We start from the raw sequence: 21,777 nt of genomic DNA on the forward strand, positions 1-21,777 counted from the left end.
TAACATGTAGTAAAAGTGAAGACCTAGGTTTGACTTTCATACAGACACGTATTTCTTTCTAGATTCTGTCTATTTCAGCAAAACCATTGCCTTCTGCCAGAAGTTCCGCGGCCTTTACTATAGTTCACACTCTGTGCTACACAAACGAGTGCGGCCAAAGGGAGAGAGAAATTGCGAACAACAGCTCCTATTACTGTACATGTCATTATCACTATTCTGCCAGTGTCAAGATCATGTGATCAGGGCAGTAGTTGGCTACACATCATACAACATGACCGCTCATGTCAGCTACTAGGACCTCCATGAGCATATCACCTCCCGCCCAGCTCTCCCATATTACTTATGCTCTGCTCCCAGGGTTGCTTCTGCTTACTAGACAGCCTAGTCAGGTTACAGTCTAATATTTGTGCTTTAGGGGGATATTGATCAAATCTTGAGAGGGATAAAGTACTAACTGTTTTGGGGAGGGATGAGGCCAGGATCCCCGTTTTTTGCATTATTGCTGATTTGGTTTCTTTCTACTTCTCAAGGGAGGTTCACACGTAGCGATGTATGCTTAAATTCTAAGCAATCTGACTGGATAGCTTAGAAATGAAGCATACATTGCTCCGTGTGTATAGCCCATAGTGATAGCAATGCGCCAGCTCTAGATTTGGCATGCATGCATACCAGATCTAGCCAGATCGCTCACTTCACCGCTGGGTGAAGTGAGCGTTTTGTTGTTTTCCTCCCCCTCGGTGCTGAGCATCCAGAGATGTGTGCTGAGCAATCTGTGCTACATCTCTACATGTGTACCCCCTTTTATGAGAGACCCCTCAACCTACAATATTGAATAAAAATAAAACATGACTTGTTATGGTAGTAAGTAATACTATAGCAGCTTAACACAATTCAGTACAGAGTCTTGGCAGCAGAAATAAACAACATATTTATGAAAAGCAGACTTAACATTAAGTCTAACCCAGGTGTGAATGTGGTGTTTCAGTAACAATGCAGAATCCCTGGAACAAGGGACTCTGGGGTAGATGTATTAAACGTTGATATGGGGGAGAAGTGGTATCAGCGATCATTATGTGCATTGATGCCGCCAAACCCCCCCCCCCCCCCCATGTATTACAGCGGCGATGTGTGCAAAGTGACAGGGGCGCTATCCCTGTCCATATTGGCGCTGCCATCTACAAAATAGCACGCTGATGTGGCAGGCAATGTATGGCCATTCTGACACCTGCAGGTATCGGTCGTGACAGCTGCAGGTGTTGTTGCCTATACACCACAGCAGGGACAGCGCTGTCCCTGGCTGTGGCGGGTGCCGTCTCCGGGATACATGTGAGATCTTGCGAGACTTGTGAGATCTCGTGTACGCCCAGTGAGCTGGCTGTGGGGAGAGACGCAGCGCATCATCACTAGGCTGACAGGCATCACTGGAGGGGGGTGTTTTATCTCCCCCTCTCTGGCAGGCGAGATGTTATTACATCTTGACGCTAGTGCTTCCCACTTCGCCTTGTTAAAGAGGTGAAGCAGGAAGAGTGATACCTGCACAATATGCGCCGGTATCATACATCTACCCCTTGGTATACTAAGTGGGGAGGTATGGGGTGTAAGGGAAAGGCAGGTGGCAAAGTGGTATGTTGTGGCGATGGAGGCTGCCAGAACACGAGCCACAGGAAGTTTCGCTATAAGTTTACGTTATAAGTTTGTTTGTTTTGTTTTTAATAGATTTGGGCACTTAGGGGCCTATGCATGAATAATGGCAGTGCTGTGAATATTATCAGTCCTTATTGTGATGGACTTTCGTATCCCCGCTATGTTCTAAACGTTACTTGATGTGACAGCGGTTACATCCTGGCCACATTGGTGGAGTCTTTCACATTTTCGAATGACTCCTCCTGAAAATCTGACATTGCACAGGCACAGTCAGTTTCCAGAGCAGACAGAGGCTGCAGGACGGGGTGTAGTCAGTTTCCAGAGCAGACAGAGGCTGCAGGACGGGGTGTAGTCAGTTTGCAGGTGGTCGGGTATCAGGACACTGACGCCGGAATCCCAGCGTACCAGGGCTATTCCCCCTTGTGAGTGTCCACAACACCCATACAGTGGGTATAGATCTTGTGGCTAGCGCAATGAGCCACCGAGCACGCAGTGTGGCATTGCCGGCTGGGATTCACTGGCAGTTGGTGTATCTTCCCTGTTTGGATTGCAATGCATGCAGCCTCACCTCTGAAGCCACCACTGCAGTCCCATTACAGACCCAGTACCTCCCAGTCTCCGCCCGGTACCGCCCATGTATCACAGAAGCCATCTCAAGTAATAGTGATGTTGGTGGTCATTCCGAGTTGTTCGCTCGCTAGCAGTTTTTAGCAGCCGTGCAAACGCTATGCCGCCGCCCACTGGGAGTGTATTTTAGCTTAGCAGAAGTGCGAATGAAAGGATCGCAGAGCGGCTACAAAGTTTTTTTGTGCAGTTTCAGAGTAGCTCCAGACCTTCTCAGCGCTTGCGATCACTTCAGACTGTTCAGTTCCTGTTTTGATGTCACAAACCCGCCCAGCGTTCGCCCAGCCACGCCTGCGTTTTTCCGAACACTCCCTGAAAACAGTCAGTTGACACCCAGAAACACCCACTTCATGTCAATCACTCTGCGGCCACCAGTGCAACTGAAATGCTTCGCTAGACCCTGTGCAAAACTACATCGTTCGTTGTGCTCGTATGACGCGCGTGCGCATTGCGACGCATACGCCTGGGCAGTACAGCCGTGTTTTAGCCTGATCGCTGTGCTGCGAACAACTGCAGCTTGCAATCAACTCGGAATGACCACCGTTGTATTCAAATGCTACGCGATCACACTTGTGTGTACGCAGTAAGGTTTTATTCTGGGCTGCGTATGCGCAGTTTTCCGATTATCGCCCCCTAATGTGCATTCTCTTAACTGTGTCCACCTCTGAATCAGGCTCAGTGCCTTCATAAACCTAAAGTTATATACAGCGTCATCTAAAGGTGCCAAACGGAGTTTGGTACATGGTGGTCAGACCATAATACCCATTGATGATAATGGGGACTGATGTCTGCAGTGTTCATTAAGTCTGTGAACTCCCCTGCATTACTACATACAGTAAGTACTATTAGTACGTAGTGGGGATACATTACTTCCTTTTGTCCATCCCTGTCAGGGGTGTAGCGAGCGAGGGTGGTTTTCGGTGGGGTGCGGGCTCCAGGCGCCGGTAAAACTATGGGGCTCGCCTCTGCCTGTCCCCCCTCTCTCTGCCCGCTATACTGCGGTCACTGTACTGGCAGCCATAGAGCAGGAGGAGGAGAAGCAGAGGGGCGCACACTGACTCGGAGACTAGGTAGGGAACAGGGCAGGCCAGAGGTGACAGCAGGAGACACTGAGTGCCAGCATATGCCGGAACTCTTCCACCCTCTTTATATGTCTTACTGTCTGCTTGTAGCTGTGCAGCAGGGTTACTTCTGTCCTGCTACACCACTCTCTGCCCCCGCTGCTGCAACTCCTCTCAATGCCTCGGCTGCTGCAGCTCTCTCTACCCCAGCTGCTGCAGCACTTCTCTGCCCCGGCTGCTACAGCACCTCTTTCTACAATGATGCTGCAGCACCTCTCTCTGCATTAGAAGCTGCAGGGTAACATGTATAAACCGCTCTACTGTGGTGTAACGTGTATAAGCTGTTCTACTGTGGTGTAACATGCATAAACCGCTTTACTGTGGTGTAACATGTATAAACCGCTCTACTGTGGTGAAACATGTATAAACCGCTCTACTGTGGCGTAACATGTATAAGCCGCTCTACTGTGGTGTAACATGTATAAGCGGCTCTACTGTGGTGTAACATGTATAAACCGATCTACTGTGGTGTAACGTGTATAAGCGGCTCTACTGTGGTGTAACATGTATAAACCGCTCTACTGTGGTGTAATGTGTATAAGCGGCTCTACTGTGGTGTAACATGTATAAACCGCTCTACTGTGGTGTAACGTGTATAAGCGGCTCTACTGTGTGGCATAACGGTTTTAAGGGGTACTACTGTGTGAATGACGGACAATACTGTGCCGTGTAATCTGAATTGGTACTGTTCTGTGGCCACGCCCCTTCCCCGTTAAGCCGCACCACTATATATTTGTTGTGCACCTTTGTTGCACACTGTCCCTATTTTAAATATGGGAGCGCCCCAAGAGAACTCTCGCCCTGAGATCCACAAGGTCTAGAACCGGTCCTGTCACCAATTTAGGATTTTTAAATATTTTTTTCTTTTCAAATGTAACATGCTCCCAATTCAGTACAGGGGTGGGGGCGCCAAAATATACCCTTGCTCCAGGCAACATAGCGCACCATTGCACCTAGCTACACCTCTGCTCCCTGTGTGCCACCTTGGATTTCCAGTTCAGAGACTCACTTCCACGAACAATAAGCAGGCGTCTGTTTCTATGTTAGGAGATTTCTTTTATAATAGTTTCAGTGTATTGCTAGCTTGCTCCACTGTCATCAGGACACGTATCATGGATCCTGGTGAACCCTGCCCTCATTACCTCTTATTAGCCATCTCAGCCCAGTTAGTGGACAGGATGATATGTGGGTATGGCTGACAAGGGCTTCCAGTATAAAGAAGAAGACAAGCTGAGAAGCCTTTTCCTTTCCCCAGCAATGCACTGCAGCTCTGTGCCCTGCCTGCTGCGGCTGTGTGTTTGTCAGTATGGCACCGAGCTTCGCATGTTAATATTCTGCCAGTGTTTCCTCTTAGCGTGTCATGTTTTTGACGTGCGGTCTTAGACTGTGCAGAAGGATTGCAGGCTGCTCCCCAAAGCTTTCGGTCTGATAACACTTGCGTGTCTCAGTAGGGTTCAGACAGCTTTTGTTTTCGTGATCAGAGGCTGATCTACAAGGAGTGGGAGGGTGAAAAGTGTGAGGCTTTGACAAGCAATGCTGAGAGACAGTCTGTGCTACCTCCGGTTTTTTATTCCTTTCTTTCTGGGTTTTATATAATTTTTTTATTTTTGGAGTCTCTGGGGCATGCCACGGATTCTGTTCAGTAACAGATAGCAAGGTTCTTTTGGATCTCAAATGTACTGTCATTTATTTTATTTATAACGTAGGAAGCAACTGGAACAAGCAAAACGATAAGCATTTGTTCCTAAAAGCCTTCTGCCTAATTTTGTAACATTACTTGGAATATCAGAAATCAGTGGTTAATGGTAAACACGCTGTTCAGCTGACAGAGAATCACATATTACTATTTTCACCGTGTTATGGTTGTGTGGCATTTCCAGAGAATTTTCAGATTTAGTTTCTTCTAATGTGGTGAATTCCTACCTGTTTAATAATTATGTACATTAGAACTTTCCTCTTCTCTAACAGATCAGATAACTAAAGTACGTAAAATATGCGCTTTAGTGCAGGTACTGCAGTCCCGCTTACATCCAGAAGATGGCAACATAGAACCTGCCATGTTTCATTAATGGGAGAACTCCACATTCAGAAAATTCTGTTGTCCATGGAGAGTTGTTTTAATTTTTTTTTTTTATTGCCCTTGGATGCAATAGAGAAGTCTACGCATTGGTCAGAACTGTATTTGCACAGCAGATTTGGGGGTCTATTTACTAAACCTTGGAGAGAGAAAGTACTAACTAACAAACCAGCTCCTGTCATTTTTCAAACACAGCCTGTAACACGAAAGTTTGGAGCCGATTGATTGGTATTTTATCCCTCTCCACCTTATCTCTCTCCAAAGTACATAGACTCTCTGGTGTCTAAACCTAACATCAACTAAAATAAACAGAAATCTGCTTTAAATTTCTCTGGAGCTGAACCTCTCCTTTAAACACTTAAGCTGGGTACACACTAGACGATATGTTGAACGATTTGCCGAATCCGACTGATCGAAACGACAAACCATTCAAATTGTGTAGGCTGTATTTTCGCACCCCCACCGTCGTCAGCAACGTCTTCTGGCTGGCCCTATGTGCAGCTCAATCTGAGGATGTCATCAACGACAGCATACCCCTGGACATGGCCACTGACAATATATCTGTAGGTCTTTTGCAAGATTGCACAGTGTTGTGGCACTATGGGAGCTATTTAGGTTTGTTAGCAAATGATAAAAGCAAGCAACTGGACAAAACCATGCTGCAGTGCAGGTGGGGCAGATGTAACATGTGCAGAGAGAGTTACATTTGGACTGGTTATATTGGGGCTCATTCCGAGTTGTTCGCTCACTAGCTGCTTTTAGCAGCATTGCAAACGCTAGGCCTCTGCCCTCTGGGAGTGTATTTTAGCTTAGCAGAATTGCTAACGAAAGGTTAGCAGTTCTGCTATTAAATATTTCCCTGCAGTTTCTGAGTAGCTCCAGACCTACTACTAGATTGCGATCACTGCAGACTGTTTGGTTCCTGGTTTGACGTCACAAACATGCCCTGCGTTCGGCCAGCCACTCCCCCTTTTCCCCAACCACTCCTGCGTTTTTGGCTGACACGCCTGCGTTTTTTAGCACACTCCCGGAAAATGCTCAGTGACCACCCAGAAACAACTACTTCCTGTCAATCACTCACCGATCAGCAGAGCGACTGAAAAGCGTTGCTCGGCCCTGTGTAAAATTGCATAGATTTGTGTGAAAGTACTTAGCGCGTGCGCCCTACGGCCCATACGCATGCGCAGAACTGTCGGTTTTTAGCCTGATCGCAATTCTGCTAAAGACGGCAGCGAGCGAACAACTCGGAATGACCCCCATTGTTTCTGTGCGGGGTGAATACTGGCTGCTTTATTTTTACACTGCAGTTTGCAATTTAGATTTCAGTTTGAACACACCCCATCCAAATCTAACTTTCTCTGCACGTTACATCTGCCCCCCCCTGCACATGGTTTTGCCTAGTTGCTTGTTTTTTTGGTTTGCTAACAAACCTGAATAAAGCCCCATATCATTTATCTGGGAGTTCAAGGTAAATTGTTGACAACATTGCATTGTTTGCCTGATGTGTAGTGTGAACCCATCTTTAAGCTAGGTATACACTATACAATTATCTGTCAATCTGTTAGACGATCTGTCCAATTTGGCTGGTTGGAACGAAAATCTAGGAATGTATTGGAAAGAAATGACAATTGACCATTTACTCCCAAATACTGGAAAACAGACAGAAATGGTTGTTCAGACAAATTGGTTAACTCAAACAGATTTAATCAATTTGAACAATCGTTTTTTTATCTGTTTTCCAATGTTCAGGAACAAATGGTCAATTGTCATTTGCTCCCATACGTGTCAAGATTGTCGTTCCGATTATCCAGATTTGACAGATCGTCTGACAGATAATCGTATGGTGTATACCTAGCTATACTGTTAAAAACACTCTATTTTAGGACAAAATGAATGTACGTTGTTATAATCCTTCATTTTATAGTAGACATTCTTATGTTTCCTGGTCATTACATGGCAACCCTACTTGAATGGCGTAATTCCATAGTTATCTGAGTAAAGACATGTAAGTGAAACCCCTCTGGAAGGTATATAGGGCGGTATTCAATTCTTTTCACCCCCTTCCACACCCGTTCTGTTTCTGCTGATGGGCGTGGTATAATAATTTCCGCTCTTTACCCCTGCGGTAGCGAGGGCACCCAATCCGTTACGCAGCTAAACCTGATTACTATGGGCGCGATATGTGCTCTAACAGGGATCACTTTAGAAAGGATATTGGGCGTGATAAATCATTTGAATACCGCCCATAGTGTGACTCCCCCTTACCTTGGTGTCTTTATTCTGTTTCTCAGGTGAGTAAGTAGGTGTAGTAAGGACAGTTGCTTTTTATTACCACCATGTGAGCTTACCTACTTCCCGGTGCATTCCGGTGGGTCCTGTGACGTGCCCGGAGGAGTGCAAGCAGTGATGGGTTAGCATCTTGTGGTTGCTCGGTGCTACAGCTAGGGAGTACACAATGCTCCTCTCCTCGGTGATGGTACATACGCATGTTGTCACACAAGGTTGGCGTATGCATGAAGTCATTGTCAGTGCTCAGAGAGTATAGGCCAGATGTGTGACCTATCAGTATGGAAACTTTGAAACTGCTGTCTGCTGAACACTAATTGTGGATTCACATATCCTGCTGATATAGTCTGAACCATTCAGGAAGAATAAGAAGATCATAGCAATCTTTCCATAATGGGTTCTGTGGGTTGCATTTGCTTGGAAATGTGCTTGGAACAGCCTTGGATTGTGCCACTTCTCCCAGTTCATGTGCAGCTGAGACCAATTCTTCATCCAAATTTAGGTGACCTCTCATTGAAGGGTAGTTACTGAGTGATCACTGCTGGGATGCAAGGGAGTATCTAACAAGGTAATGGATGTGCTTCTTCAATCTGGTGAATGGTATTCTGCCTCTGCTTATTATTGGTTATGGTTGAGTCCATCCTGTGTCGCCAACCCAAGATGCATGATCCTGCGTTTTAGCATTCCACATATCTTGACTTTCTTCAGGATGGCTTGGATGGGGACCTGGCTCTTACTACCTTGAAGGTTCAGGTGTCCAGACATAGTATTATTTTCAAGTAATGAAATTATCAATATAGACCTGGAGACTCTGATCCCTTAGACATAGGGAGGTAAGTTCAGGGGAAACTTGAGGAAAAATTACTTCACAGAAAGGGTAGTAGACAAATGGAATAGCCTCCTGTCAGAGGTGGTAGAGGCTAAGACAGTACATGCATGGTATAGACATAAGGATATCCTTACAAAGAAATAAGGATCAAATACGGTTTGCGGTAACAATATGGTTAAAACAGGAGCAGACTAGTTGGGTGAAGTGGTTCTTATCTGCCGTCAAATTCTATGTGTATATGTAGGCTGAGATTTAGCAAACATTCTAAAAAAAGAAAACTGGAGGGGTTGCCCATAGCAACCAGTGAGATTCTGTGTACAGTGAGTGTGTGTGTGTGTGTGTGTGTATGTATGTATGTATGTATGTATGTATGTATGTATATATATTTATTTATTTTTAATGTACAAGAAAAAAGGTAGCTAGAATCTTTGGTTATTATGGATGACACTTCTACTTTTCCTTTTGAGGAGGTTTGGCAAATGTGCCCCTTACTGTGCTGCTTCTGATAATAGTGGAGGTGGGAATGTCATGCTGTATGGAGTAAAGAGCCTTTTCTGAACATGTACATGGACAAAGTGATGTTGTAGACTAATCCTATTTACCTACCTAAGGTAGTTTCCACTTTCCATGCTCCTGTCTTTCTTCCCAAAGCCAGCCAGTGCCAAGGACGACGTCTGGTTATTTGTCCTGAATGAATGGGTTCAGAAAGATGAATCAGATTACAGTATTTGCTCTTTCTGCAGGATGACCTAAAAGACTTGTGCCATCCAAACACTCGCTCTCTACTGTCGGCATTGATTATGCTTTAGGCTACCCTTTTTTTATGTGTTGTTTGGGTTCATCCCATTCGTGTAGGGCTGCCGTGGATTGAAGAGTACATGAGAGAATTTAATTCTTTGAAATATTCCTTAGCACCTTAGTCTTCCCAACAGTGTTGCCTATATAAGTGAGTTTATGTGCAGTCAGAAAATGCTAGGTTTCCTGCTTAAAACAATCAGGGACAGGTGGGGAGGGGTACCACTCTAGGCTGAATGGTCCTCATGCCTTCAAGTGTACATATAAATACACAGAATATATGGGAAGGGGACCTAGACTGCACACCCTTTTACTAAGTCTCCAAGGAAAGGAGTGGTCACCGTATACAGTATCCTTCTGAAATGTTTTTATTTCATGTCTGAACTTTGCAAAGTAGGGCATTAGTAGTGTCTGTTATTCTGTATACACATACTTAGGTTAGATGGTATACATCTATGCCATTATTCGCAGATAACAATTAAGGGTAATATATCAGAGTTACTGAAGAGTCCACCACTAGGCTGGAACGGTAAACCAAGTATACTGTAGCAGTAGGAGCAGTTGCGGTATTTGTCTCCTATTGTTGCATTTATAAATATTGCAGCGCTCTGTTCCTCTACTGTGTGATCAGTATCTGATTGGTCGTCATACGCTGGTGATTGTAGCTTATTGCACAGATGTGATACTTGGGGACAGGTTGAGGATAAGCATCTGGCTAATTAGTCTAATCCGTTAGGATGCATTCCTAAAATCGACATTCACAATGTTGACAATCATAATGTAACACCACAGTGTTGACTGTTATGATTGAATGTCGACACTCTCAGAAACTCAACACGTTCACAATGTTGACTTCTGCAATGTCGACATTCTTAGAATACCGACATTAGGATTAAGTACTTGGGGAAGGGGAGGGATTAGGGTTAGAGGGAAAATACTCACCGGAACACCGCTCCATCAGGTGTCTGCACCGTAACTGCAGCATACATGACCGGGAAGTGGGCTGGAGACACCATCTGGAGCAGGTAAGTCACCACTAGGCCACCAGGGACAGTCTGTCATTCTATCATGCTGACATTTCTGCAGTGTCCATATTATGAATGTTAACCTTATATACCACGTATGTACCAGTCATATTGAGTGAATCCTTGTTGGAAATCACCAGCAGGGTTGGGCCCATTATATAATAACACACTTACATAGGGGATACACAGTGAATTGTACTGCTCTGTGAACTAACTACAGCACCAACTCAAGACCCACCCATTTCTGTATGTCTGAGCATCCAGGGCAAATGTCCTTCTGTACCCCTTGAAGCCTTGTACTATTGCAAGAACTGAGACCATGGGGCAGGCTTTTTCAACCAGTGTGCCGTGGCACACTAGTGTACCGCGACCAGTTGCAAGGTGTGCCGTGGAGCCAGAGCAGCTTCCTGTACCTTCAGAGTTAACTGTTGGTTCGGGCTCTTCTTAGAGGATTAGTCGGGCTCTGGCCATGACCTATGCCTTGAAGACGCGGCGGTGTGATATCATTGGTCAAGGCCGCTGCTTCTCACCACCCAGCCAGCCCACCCGCCTGTATACACATCTTCCAGTTCCCGCCTGCATACACAGCTTTCCTTGCCCATCCACACGTGCCCGACCACCTGCTGCTCAGTATTCGCAGCACTCCACTATGAACAACCCCTGCCACTGAGGGAGTAATATTTATTATTTTATTTCTCCTGTGGGGAACAATAGGATTTCAATAGGATTTATGTGGGGAGAGTAAGGATTTATAGATTTATGGGGGGAACAATGTGAATAATTCATGTGGGGAGCAATAGGATTTATGTGGGGAGCAATAGGATTTATGTAGGGAGCAACATGATTTATGTGGGGAGAAATGTGATTGTGTTTTCTGTGTATGTGTGGAATTTTTTTTACTGTAAGGGCCCATATGTGGTTTTTGTTTTTCTCTTACGTCCTAGAGGATGCTGGGGACCATGGGGATAGACGGGCTCCGCAGGAGACATGGGCACTAAAAAGAACTTTAGATATGGGTGTGCACTGGCTCCTACCTCTATGCCCCTCCTCCAGACCTCAGTTAGATACTGTGCCCAGAGGAGACTGGGTGCACTACAGGGAGCTCGCCTGAGTTTCTCTGAAAGAATTTTGTTAGGTTTTTTTATTTTCAGGGAGCCCTGCTGGCAACAGACTCTCTGCATCATGGGACTGAGTAGAGAGAAGCAGACCTACTTAAATGCTAGGCTCTGCTTCTTAGGCTACTGGACACCATTAGCTCCAGAGGGAGTCGGAACGCAGGTCTCCCCTCGCTGTTCGTCCCGGAGCCGCGCCGCCGTCCTCCTCACAGAGCCGGAAGATAGAAGCCCGGTGAGTATAAGAAGATAGAAGACTTCAGAGGTGGCAGAAGACTTCAGATCTTCCCAGAGGTAACCACACACAACACACACGGCAGGCACTGATGGGTGCAGGGCGCAGGGGGGGCGCCCTGGGAAGCAATAATAAACCTCTAGTACTGGCCAGATAAATATATAGGCTCTGCGGGCTGTATATTTAAAACCCCCGCCAGGTTTGAAGAAATCGAGCGGGACCGAAGCCTGCCGCTGAAGGGGCGGAGCTTGATCCGTCAGCACTAGGAAAAAACTATATGTTCCCTAATGCACACCGAGTGAAAAATATTACTACATAATAGTTAGATAATACGGAGATCTTAGTTGCGTATATCTGCAGATATAGGGTTAAGCCCCCAGGCCGATCGACAAGGCTTCTCCGTCACTGGGGGTCCCTAATACTAGGTATGGGTCCGGGGTGCAGGACCCCACGATGTCGGCACAGGTCGGCCACCCCAGGTCAGCATACAGGTGAGAATTAATAGGGGTTAATAAGAAGCACAGAAGTGCTATGTAAGTGGTGTGATTAAAATAATATATACAAAGTGATAGGGAAAATCATAAGTGTTAATAAAGTGTTAAGGTGTGCCGACCTGAAGCAGCCCAGCCATACCGACACAGGGGCCACCGCACCCCACACCCACCCCATAAATAATTACAAATATGTCTGGGTTAAATTCCCAGTGTAAGCCCACATGGCAATGGCTCCTACAGCATCTGAGAGCCAGCTTACCTGGGGATACCCCTGGCTTCCCCTATGGCACTCTGGAGTTAGCAATCCCTCCTAATGCTGACCCATCCATGCCTCTCTAAATACAATGCACAAAATGGAAAGCTGCTCAATCAGATTGTAATGTCACTCAGGTGCTAAAAGGGAGGGGTAATTCTGTGTAGGAAAAAACTGTGTTCCCTAATGCACACCGAGTGAAAAATATTACTACATAATAGTCAGATAATACGGAGATCTTAGTTGCGTATATCTGCAGATATAGGGTTAAGCCCACAGGCCGATCGACAAGGCTTCTCCGTCACTGGGGGTCCCTAATACTAGGTATGGGTCCGGGGTGCAGGACCCCACGATGTCGGCACAGGTCGGCCACCCCAGTTCTGCACACAGGTGAGAATTAATAGGGGTTAATAAGAAGCACAGAAGTGCTATGTAACCAGCGCCATTTTCTCCACAGCACACCGCTGAGAAGCTGGCTCCCCGGACTCTCCCCTGCTGAACACCGTGACAGAGGGTTTTAAAGAAGGGGGGTGGCACATAATTTGGCGCAGTTATTATATAAAGAAAAGCGCTATATATATCTGGGATTTTTCCAGGGTCATTGGCGCTGGGTATGTGCTAGCATACTCTCTCTCTGTCTCTCCAAAGGGCCTTTGTGGGGAACTGTCTCCAGATTAGAGATTTCCCTGAGTGTGTGGGGTGTCGGTACGCGTGTGTCGGCATGTCTGAAGCGGAAGGCTCTTCTAAGGAGGAGGTGGAGCAAATGAGTGTGGTGTCTCTGTCGGCAACGCCGACACCTGACTGGTTGGATATGTGGAATGTTTTAAATGCAAATGTGAATTTATAAACACAAGAGGTTGGACAAAGCGGAGTCCAGGGAATGTACAGGGAGTCAAGCACTGCCTTTCACTTTGATGCAGGGACTTTCTGGGTCTCAGAAGCGCCCACTATCCCAAGTAGTTGACACTGATACCGACACGGATTCTGACTCCAGTGTCGACTATGATGATGCGAAGTTACAGCCTAAATTGGCTAAAAGTATTCATTATATGATTATTGCAATAAAGGATGTGTTGCATATAACAGATGATACCTCGGTACCTGACACGAGGGTCCACATGTTTAAAGAAAAGAAGCCTGAGGTTACTTTTCCCCCTTCACATGAGCTAAATGAGTTGTTTGAAAGGGCTTGGGAAACTCCTGACAAGAAACTGCAGATTCCCAAAAGGATTCTTATGGCGTATCCTTTCCCAACTAAGGACAGGATACGGTGGGAATCCTCCCCAAGGGTGGACAAAGCGTTGACACGCTTATCCAAAAAGGTAGCGCTGCCATCTCAAGATACCGCAGCCCTCAAGGATCCTGCTGATCGCAGGCAGGAGACTACCTTGAAGTCAATTTACACACATACTGGTACATTACTCAGACCGGTGATGGCGTCGGCTTGGGTTTGTAGCGCTGTAGCAGCGTGGACAGATACCTTATCTGCTGATATTGATACGCTGGATAAGGAAACCATTTTATTGACCTTGGGTCATATTAAGGATGCTGTCTTATATATGAGAGATGCTCAGAGAGACGTTGGCCTACTGGGTTCCAGAGCCAACGCTATGGCGATTTTTGCTAGGCGAGCCCTATGGACCTGACAATGGACGGGTGATGCCGACTCGAAGAGGCATATGGAGGTTTTGCCTTACAAGGGTGAGGACTTATTTGGGGAAGGTCTCACGGACCTGGTTTCCACAGCTACTGCAGGTAAATCAACTTTTTTGCCTTATGTTTCCTCACAGCCTAAGAAAACGCCACATCATCAGATGCAGTCCTTTCGGTCGCATAAATCCAAGAGAGTACGGGGATCTTCCTTTCTTGCCAGAGGTAAGGGCAAGGGGAAAAAGCTGCCAACTACAGCTAGTTCCCAGGAGCAGAAGTCCTCCCCGGTTTCTACAAAATCCACCGCATGACGCTGGGGCTCCACTGAGGGAGTCCGCTCCAGTGGGGGCACGTCTTCGACTTTTCAGCCACGTCTGGGTTCAATCACAGGTGGATCCCTGGGCAATAGACATTGTTTCCCAGGGTTACAAGCTGGAATTCGAAGAGGTGCCTCCTCGCCGGTTTTTCAAATCGGCCCTACCGGCTTCTTCCTCAGAGAGGGAGGTAGTTTCAGCAGCAATTCAAAAATTGTGTCTTCAACAAGTGGTGGTCAAGGTTCAGCAGGGGATGGGGTATTACTCAACCCTGTTTGTGGTCCCGAAACCGGACGGTTCGGTCAGACCCATTCTGAATTTAAAATCCTTAAACCTATACTTAAAAAGGTTCAAGTTCAAGATGGAATCGCTCAGAGCGGTCATCGCCAGCCTGGAAGGGGGGGATTATATGGTGTCCCTGGACATAAAGGATGCATACCTTTTATGTCCCCATATATCCGCCTCATCAGGCGTTCCTGAGATTTGCTGTACAGGATTGTCATTACCAATTTCAGACGTTGCAGTTTGGGCTTTCCACGGCCCCAAGGATTTTCACCAAGATAATGGCGGAAATGATGGTGCTCCTGCGCAAGCAGGGAGTCACAATTATCCCGTACTTGGACGATCCCCTAATAAAAGCGAGATCAAGAGAGCAGTTGCTGAACAGCGTATCACTCTCCCTGAGGGTGTTGCAGCAGCACGGCTGGATTCTCAATCTCCCGAAGTCACAGTTGGTTCCAACGACCTGTTTGCCTTTCTTAGGCATGATTCTGGATACAGACCAGAAAAGGGTTTTTCTCCCGATGGAAAAGGCCCAAGAACTCATGGACTTAGTCAGGGACCTCTTGAAGCCAAAAAGGGTGTCAGTGCATCACTACACTCGAGTTCTGGGAAAGATGGTGGCGTCTTACGAGGCCATTCAATTCGGCAGGTTCCATGCGAGGACATTTCAGTGGGACCTTCTGGACAACTGGTCCGGGTTGCATCTACAGATTCATCAGATGATCAGCCTGTCCCCCAGGGCCAGGGTATCTCTCCTGTGGTGGCTACAGAGTGCTCACCTTCTAGAGGGTCGCAGGTTCGGCATTCAGGACTGGGTTCTGGTAACCACGGACGTGAGCCTCCAAGGATGGGGAGCAGTCACACAGGGAAGAAACTTCCAAGGTCTATGGTCAAGCCAAGAAGCTTGTCTACATATCAACGTACTGGAATTAAGGGCCATATACAACAGCCTTCGTCAAGCGGAGAATTTGCTTCGCGACCTACCGGTTCTGATTCAGTCAGACAACATCACCACAGTGGCTCATGTAAACCGTCAAGGTGGAACAAAGTGCAGAGTGGCAATGGCAGAAGCCACCAGGATTCTTCGCTGGGCGGAAAATCATGTGAGCGCTCTGACAGCAGTCTCCATTCCGAGAGTGGACAACTGGGAAGCGGACTTCCTCAGCAGACACGATCTACATCCAGGAGAGTGGGGACTTCATCAGGAAGTCTTTGCAGAGATTGCAAGTCAGTGGGGACTGCCTCAAATAGACATGATGGCGTCACGCCTCAACAAGAAACTTCCGAGGTATTGCGCCAGGTCAAGGGACCCTCAGGCGGTAGCAGTGGACGCCCTGGTGACACCGTGGGTGTTCCAGTCGGTCTATGTGTTCCCTCCTATTTCTCTCATCTCCAAGATATTGAGAACCATAAGACGAAGAGGAGTACAGACAATTCTCATTGTTCCAGATTGGCCTCGAAGGGCCTGGTATCCGGATCTGCAGGAAATGCTGACAGAAGATCCGTGGCCTCTTCCTCTCAGAGAGGACCTGTTGCAACAGGGGCCCTGTCTGTTCCAGGACTTACCGCGGCTGCGTTTGACGGCAGGGCGGTTGAACGCCGGATCCTAGCAGAAAAGGGCATTCCGGATGAGGTCATTCCTACTCTGATAAAGGCTAGGAAGGACGTGACGGCAAAACATTATCACCGTATATGGAGGAAGTATGTGTCTTGGTGTGAGTCCAGGAATGCTCCTCCGGAATAATTCCATCTGGGCCGTTTCCGTCACTTCCCACAGACTGGAGTGAATTTGGGCCTAAAATTAGGCTCCATTAAGGTTCAGATTTTGGCCCTATCCATTTTCTTTCAGAAGGAATTGGCTTCTCTCCCAGAAGTCCAGACTTTTGTGAAGGGAGTGCTGCATATCCAGCCTCCTTTTGTGCCTCCTGTGGCACCCTGGGACCTTAACGTGGTGTTACGGTTCCTTAAGTCTCACTGGTTTGAGCCTCTTCAAACGGTGGAATTAAAGTATCTCACTTGGAAAGTGGTCATGTTGTTGGGCTTGGCATCGGCAAAGCGAGTGTCTGAGTTGACTGCTTTATCGCACAAAAGCCCCTATCTGATTTTCCATGTGGATAGAGCGGAGTTGCGGACTCGTCGTCAATTTTTGCCAAAGGTGGTTTCCTCTTTTCATATGAACCAACCTATTGTGGTGCCTGTGGCTACGCGGGACTTGGAGGATTCCGAGTCCCTTGATGTGGTCAGGGCATTGAAAATTTATGTAGCCAGAACGGCTCGGGTTAGGAAAACAGAGGCACTGTTTGTCCTGTATGCAGCCAACAAGGTTGGCGCTCCTGCTTCTAAGCAGACTATTGCTCGCTGGATCTGTAACACGATTCAGCAGGCTCATTCTACGGCTGGATTGCCGTTACCAAATTCAGTTAAGGCCCATTCCACTAGGAAGGTGGGCTCTTCTTGGGCGGCTGCCCGAGGTGTCTCGGCATTACAGCTTTGCCGAGCGGCGACTTGGTCGGGTTCAAACACTTTTGCAAAGTTCTACAAGTTTGATACCCTGGCTGATGAGGACCTCATGTTTGCTCAATCGGTGCTGCAGAGTCATCCGCACTCTCCCGCCCGTTTTGGAGCTTTGGTATAATCCCCATGGACCTTACGGAGTCCTCAGCATCCTCTAGGACGTAAGAGAAAATAAGATTTTAAACCTACCGGTAAATCTTTTTCTCCTAGTCCGTAGAGGATGCTGGGTGCCCGTCCCAGTGCGGACTAAATTCTGCAAGACTTGTATATAGTTTTGATCAGTCTCGGGCTGATGCTGTTTTGTTTCATACTGTTAACTGGTTCGTATATTCCATGTTATACGGTGTGGATGGTGTGGGCTGGTATGAATCTTGCCCTTAGATTAACAAAAATCCTTTCCTCGTACTGTCCGTCTCCTCTGGGCACAGTTTCTCTAACTGAGGTCTGGAGGAGGGGCATAGAGGGAGGAGCCAGTGCACACCCATATCTAAAGTTCTTTTTAGTGCTCATGTCTCCTGCGGAGCCCGTCTATCCCCATGGTCCTTACGGAGTCCCCAGCATCCTCTACGGACTAGGAGAAAAAGATTTTACCGGTAGGTTTAAAATCTTTTTTTTTTTTCTGTGGGGAACTGATGGTGTGCCTTGGGAATTTAAAAATATTGTTTGGTGTGCCACGAGTAAAAAAAATGGTTGAAAATCACTGCCATGGGGTCACACCAATTAACTCGTCCCCGAACTGGAAGGGGAGTGAGTTGCCATTGCAACAGTGTTCAAATGGCCACAACAACATTGGAACTCCACCCCCCCCCACCCCCCACCCCCCACCCCCATTGATACTGTGTTTCACCTATTTGTGCGGAAAAACACGGTATTAATGGGCGTGCGCACACATGCCATGCACACCCAAGGGGGTAACAGTTAAATTGTTCCTGTGGGCACCCATTATGTGTGGGCGCCCACAAAACAATTGAATTGCCCCCCATGTGTTTCCAGTTTGCCAGGATATTTGTGATTTACCCATTGAGTGTTAGCCTTACCAAACACAACATCTTCATTCTGTAGCTACGTATATATTTCCCTGTGTATTTAGATATTCCACAGACTTCATGTATTTATTTTATCCCATTGGAAGCATGCAGGTATGTGCTTCGTGTGGGCATGTCTCCTGGTTCTTTCTTCTGGTCTCCATGCTACAAGCTGTACATATACTAGATAACAAGAAGGTGTAGTGGGATGTGGTGACAGCATATTTGATAATGCTTTGCAGAAATTTTATTTAATTAAAACAAAAAAGAAGCCACACTACAAAGGGAAATTTTAAATTGGAAGCAACTCTCTGGAGAACCGAGAAAACCCTGCATTCTGTGATTGTTTCTCTTTGTGGAAATCATTACCTTTAGAAATAACATCAGTAATGTACAATATCAATCGTTTATATTGGTGCCAAGTTTACTATATTTACATAAAGCAGAACTTAAAATGGGGTTTATCAGTGTTTATTAGAACATTTCTTGCTGTAGGCGGCCCAGGTTTTCTCCGGCACAATCCATTATGGTACGATTGTGATTGGAATGGGTCAGGTAAATGTATGTAGAGTATAGAGTATATAGTAGTGATTGTGACAGATATTACCCCATTGGGGCCATTATTGCAGCTAGATTTAGTAGAGGCCATTTGATGCATGCTGGAACTATTGGAATTGGGCCTCTAAAAATATTTCCTTTTTCATAGGCCCGAGCCCTCACTGCCCAGACAGCAGAAACAGATGCCATCCGATTTCTAGTCGGTACACAGTCTCTCCGATATGATAACCAGGTAAGCAGTTTTTTGTAGCTGGTTACAAAACGGCACATGCTTAGTGCGATTTGCGCAGATCCACGTGTAGTACGTACAACACAATAATATACACTTATCATTCCTGGCATGATGACATCAGATGTACTTTGCGTGGCGAGCAAAGTTAGCTCACAAGGGTACACAAGGGTACACGTGTTATTGTTCTGAACAAGTTTATTGAAGTTCTGTAGCAATTTAGTTATGCTAATCAAAGGGGTCCCATGTTCCGAACTTGAACCGAATTTGCCATCTGCGAGTTACTGCTTGTAGCCCCCAGAACGCTGCACTTAGGGGGTAATTACAAGTTGATCGCAGCAGGAAATTTTTTAGCAGTTGGGCAAAACCATGTGCACTGCAGGGGAGGCAGATATAACATGCGCAGAAAGAGTTAGATTTGGGTGGGTTATTTTGTTTCTGTGCAGGGTAAATACTGGCTGCTTTATTTTTACACTGCAATTTAGATTGCAGATTGAACACACCCCACCCAAATGTAACTCTCTCTGCACATGTTATATCTGCCCCCCCTGCAGTGCACATGGTTTTGCCCAGTTGCTATCAAAAATCCTGCTGCGATCAACTTGGAATTACCCCCATGGTTTTGCCCAACTGCTAACAAATTTGCTGCTGCGATCAACTCTGAATTACCCCCATTTTTAACATGTATTTCCATATTCACTGACAGATTGTTAATCATTGTTGGCCACCAATTGGTGAATCAGATCAGATCAGAGGAACGGGGAATTGGGGTCGTAGGTGTAAAGGCCGCATTCATTTGAGCACTATTGCAATTCTGTGATACAGAACCAGCAAATCAAATTCATTTACCACTTTTTCCAGTTAGAGTAAGGATGAAGTTAATGAAATATATTCAGTAGGAAGGGGGAAGCACATAATTAGCTCCAGGTGGTACATAAGCTTTAATGTCCAACACTGGCTTACTTGCTCTTTAACAATAATCATTTGGAGCCACAGTTAATCAATGCAGTATTAGTGGGATTTTAAATTACTATGAAGTTTAGTACTGTATGGTCTTTCACACACTATTTAGTGTTAAACAAGTAATTGTCCTTATGCGTCTGCACCATTTTCCTGCTTGTAACAAATTTGAATTATGTTTGAATGTTCATTTTTTTTGCGGCCTCATAAATTCATTCTTCCATATGTCTAGATTCACGTAATCGACTTTGATGATGAGAATAACATCATCAATAAGAATGTTCTGCTGCACCATGCCGGGGAAATCTGGCAAATCTGCGCTAGCCCAGCAGACCGAAATGTGCTGGCAACCTGCTACAGTAATAGTAAGTCAGTCTCATTTGCATTGTAATGAAACTGCAAACAAAAGCAGTATTAATTCAGACAATAAAACGTATACAGGAAAATAACATTATATTTCTCAATTGTTGAAATGCCTCTCATAAAATGCAACATTTACATATGTCCTTTAAAGTGCCCCATTTACCTTCACAAAGTAGAGTCAGATCCCCCAAAAATGCAGGCATGAGGCATTGAGTATTGGTTTGGCACACAATGAATGCTTTCATTGTATGTAGGTGTGGGGTACATTTTAAGTACAGTATTATTTTATTTTAGATTACATTTTCTTTATAGGGCACCGCATGCAGTCTGCAGCCCCATACAGAGGGCAACATAAGGACAGTATATAGTAACAGGGCTCAAACCAGTGTACAATAAACCAATAACATCACTGTGGGTAAAATCCGTTTCAAACGGTCAGCTAAAATGTTTGTCAAGAGTTTATAATCTACAGTGCATCCGGAAAGTATTCACAGCACTTCACTTTTTCCACATTTTATTATGTTAAAACATTTTTCCAAAATGGAATAAATTAATTTTTCCTCAAAAATTCAACACACCATAATGACAATTTGAAAAAAATTTTTTTTTTTAGATTTTTGCAAATGTATTAAAAATAAAAAAAACAAAGAAATGACATGTACATAAGTATTCACATCCTTTGCTCAATACTTTGTTGATGCACCTTTGGCAGCAGTTACAGCCTCAAGTCTTTTTGAATATGATGCTACAAGCTTGGCACACCTATCTTTGGGCAGTTTCACCCATTCCTGTTTGCAGCACTTCTCAAGCTCCATCAGGTTGGATGGGAAGCGTCGGTGTATAGCCATTTTCAGATCTCTCCAGATATGTTCAATCGGATTCAAGTCTGGGCTCTGTCTGGGCCACTCAAGGACATTCACAGAGGGGGTCATTCCGAGTTGTTCTCTCGTTGACGATTTTCGCTATATTGCGATTAGCAGCTAACTGCGCATGCGCAATGTTCGCAGAGCGCATGCGCTTAGTTAATTTACACAAAAGTTAGGTATTTTACTCACGGCATAACAAAGCTTTTTCATCGCTGTGGTGATCGTAGTGTGATTGACAGGAAGTGTGTGTTTCTGGGCGGAAACTGGATGTTTTATGGGAGTGTGCGGAAAAACGCAGGCGTTCGAGTTCCAAAACGCGGGAGTGGCTGGATAAACGGGGGAGTGGCTGGGCGAACGCTGGATGTGTTTGTGACGTCAAGTGGCTTGACGTCACACCCAGATACAACAACTGAATCAATCTTTGGTTAGACAATAACCTACCCCACGTCCCTCTGCAGTCAAGGGGTCATCTAAGTGGGCCGCCTGCTCCTCACAATCCACTAATATCTCAGATGATAATT

The 21,777-nt window shown here is 45.9% G+C and overlaps 1 protein-coding gene across 1 annotated transcript in view; it reads left to right on the top strand.

The window, feature by feature from the left end:
• The window catches only part of EIPR1 (EARP complex and GARP complex interacting protein 1), a 568,820-nt gene that overhangs the window by 107,456 nt on the left and 439,587 nt on the right, over positions 1-21,777 (top strand). The window contains exons 2-3 of the mRNA XM_063915479.1: positions 18,987-19,070; positions 20,260-20,392. Of these exons, the coding sequence (XP_063771549.1) occupies positions 18,987-19,070; positions 20,260-20,392 (217 nt within the window). The remainder of the gene's footprint in view (positions 1-18,986; positions 19,071-20,259; positions 20,393-21,777) is intronic.

Source organism: Pseudophryne corroboree, chromosome 4 (genome assembly GCF_028390025.1).
Source record: "Pseudophryne corroboree isolate aPseCor3 chromosome 4, aPseCor3.hap2, whole genome shotgun sequence".
Taxonomy (NCBI): domain Eukaryota; kingdom Metazoa; phylum Chordata; class Amphibia; order Anura; family Myobatrachidae; genus Pseudophryne; species Pseudophryne corroboree.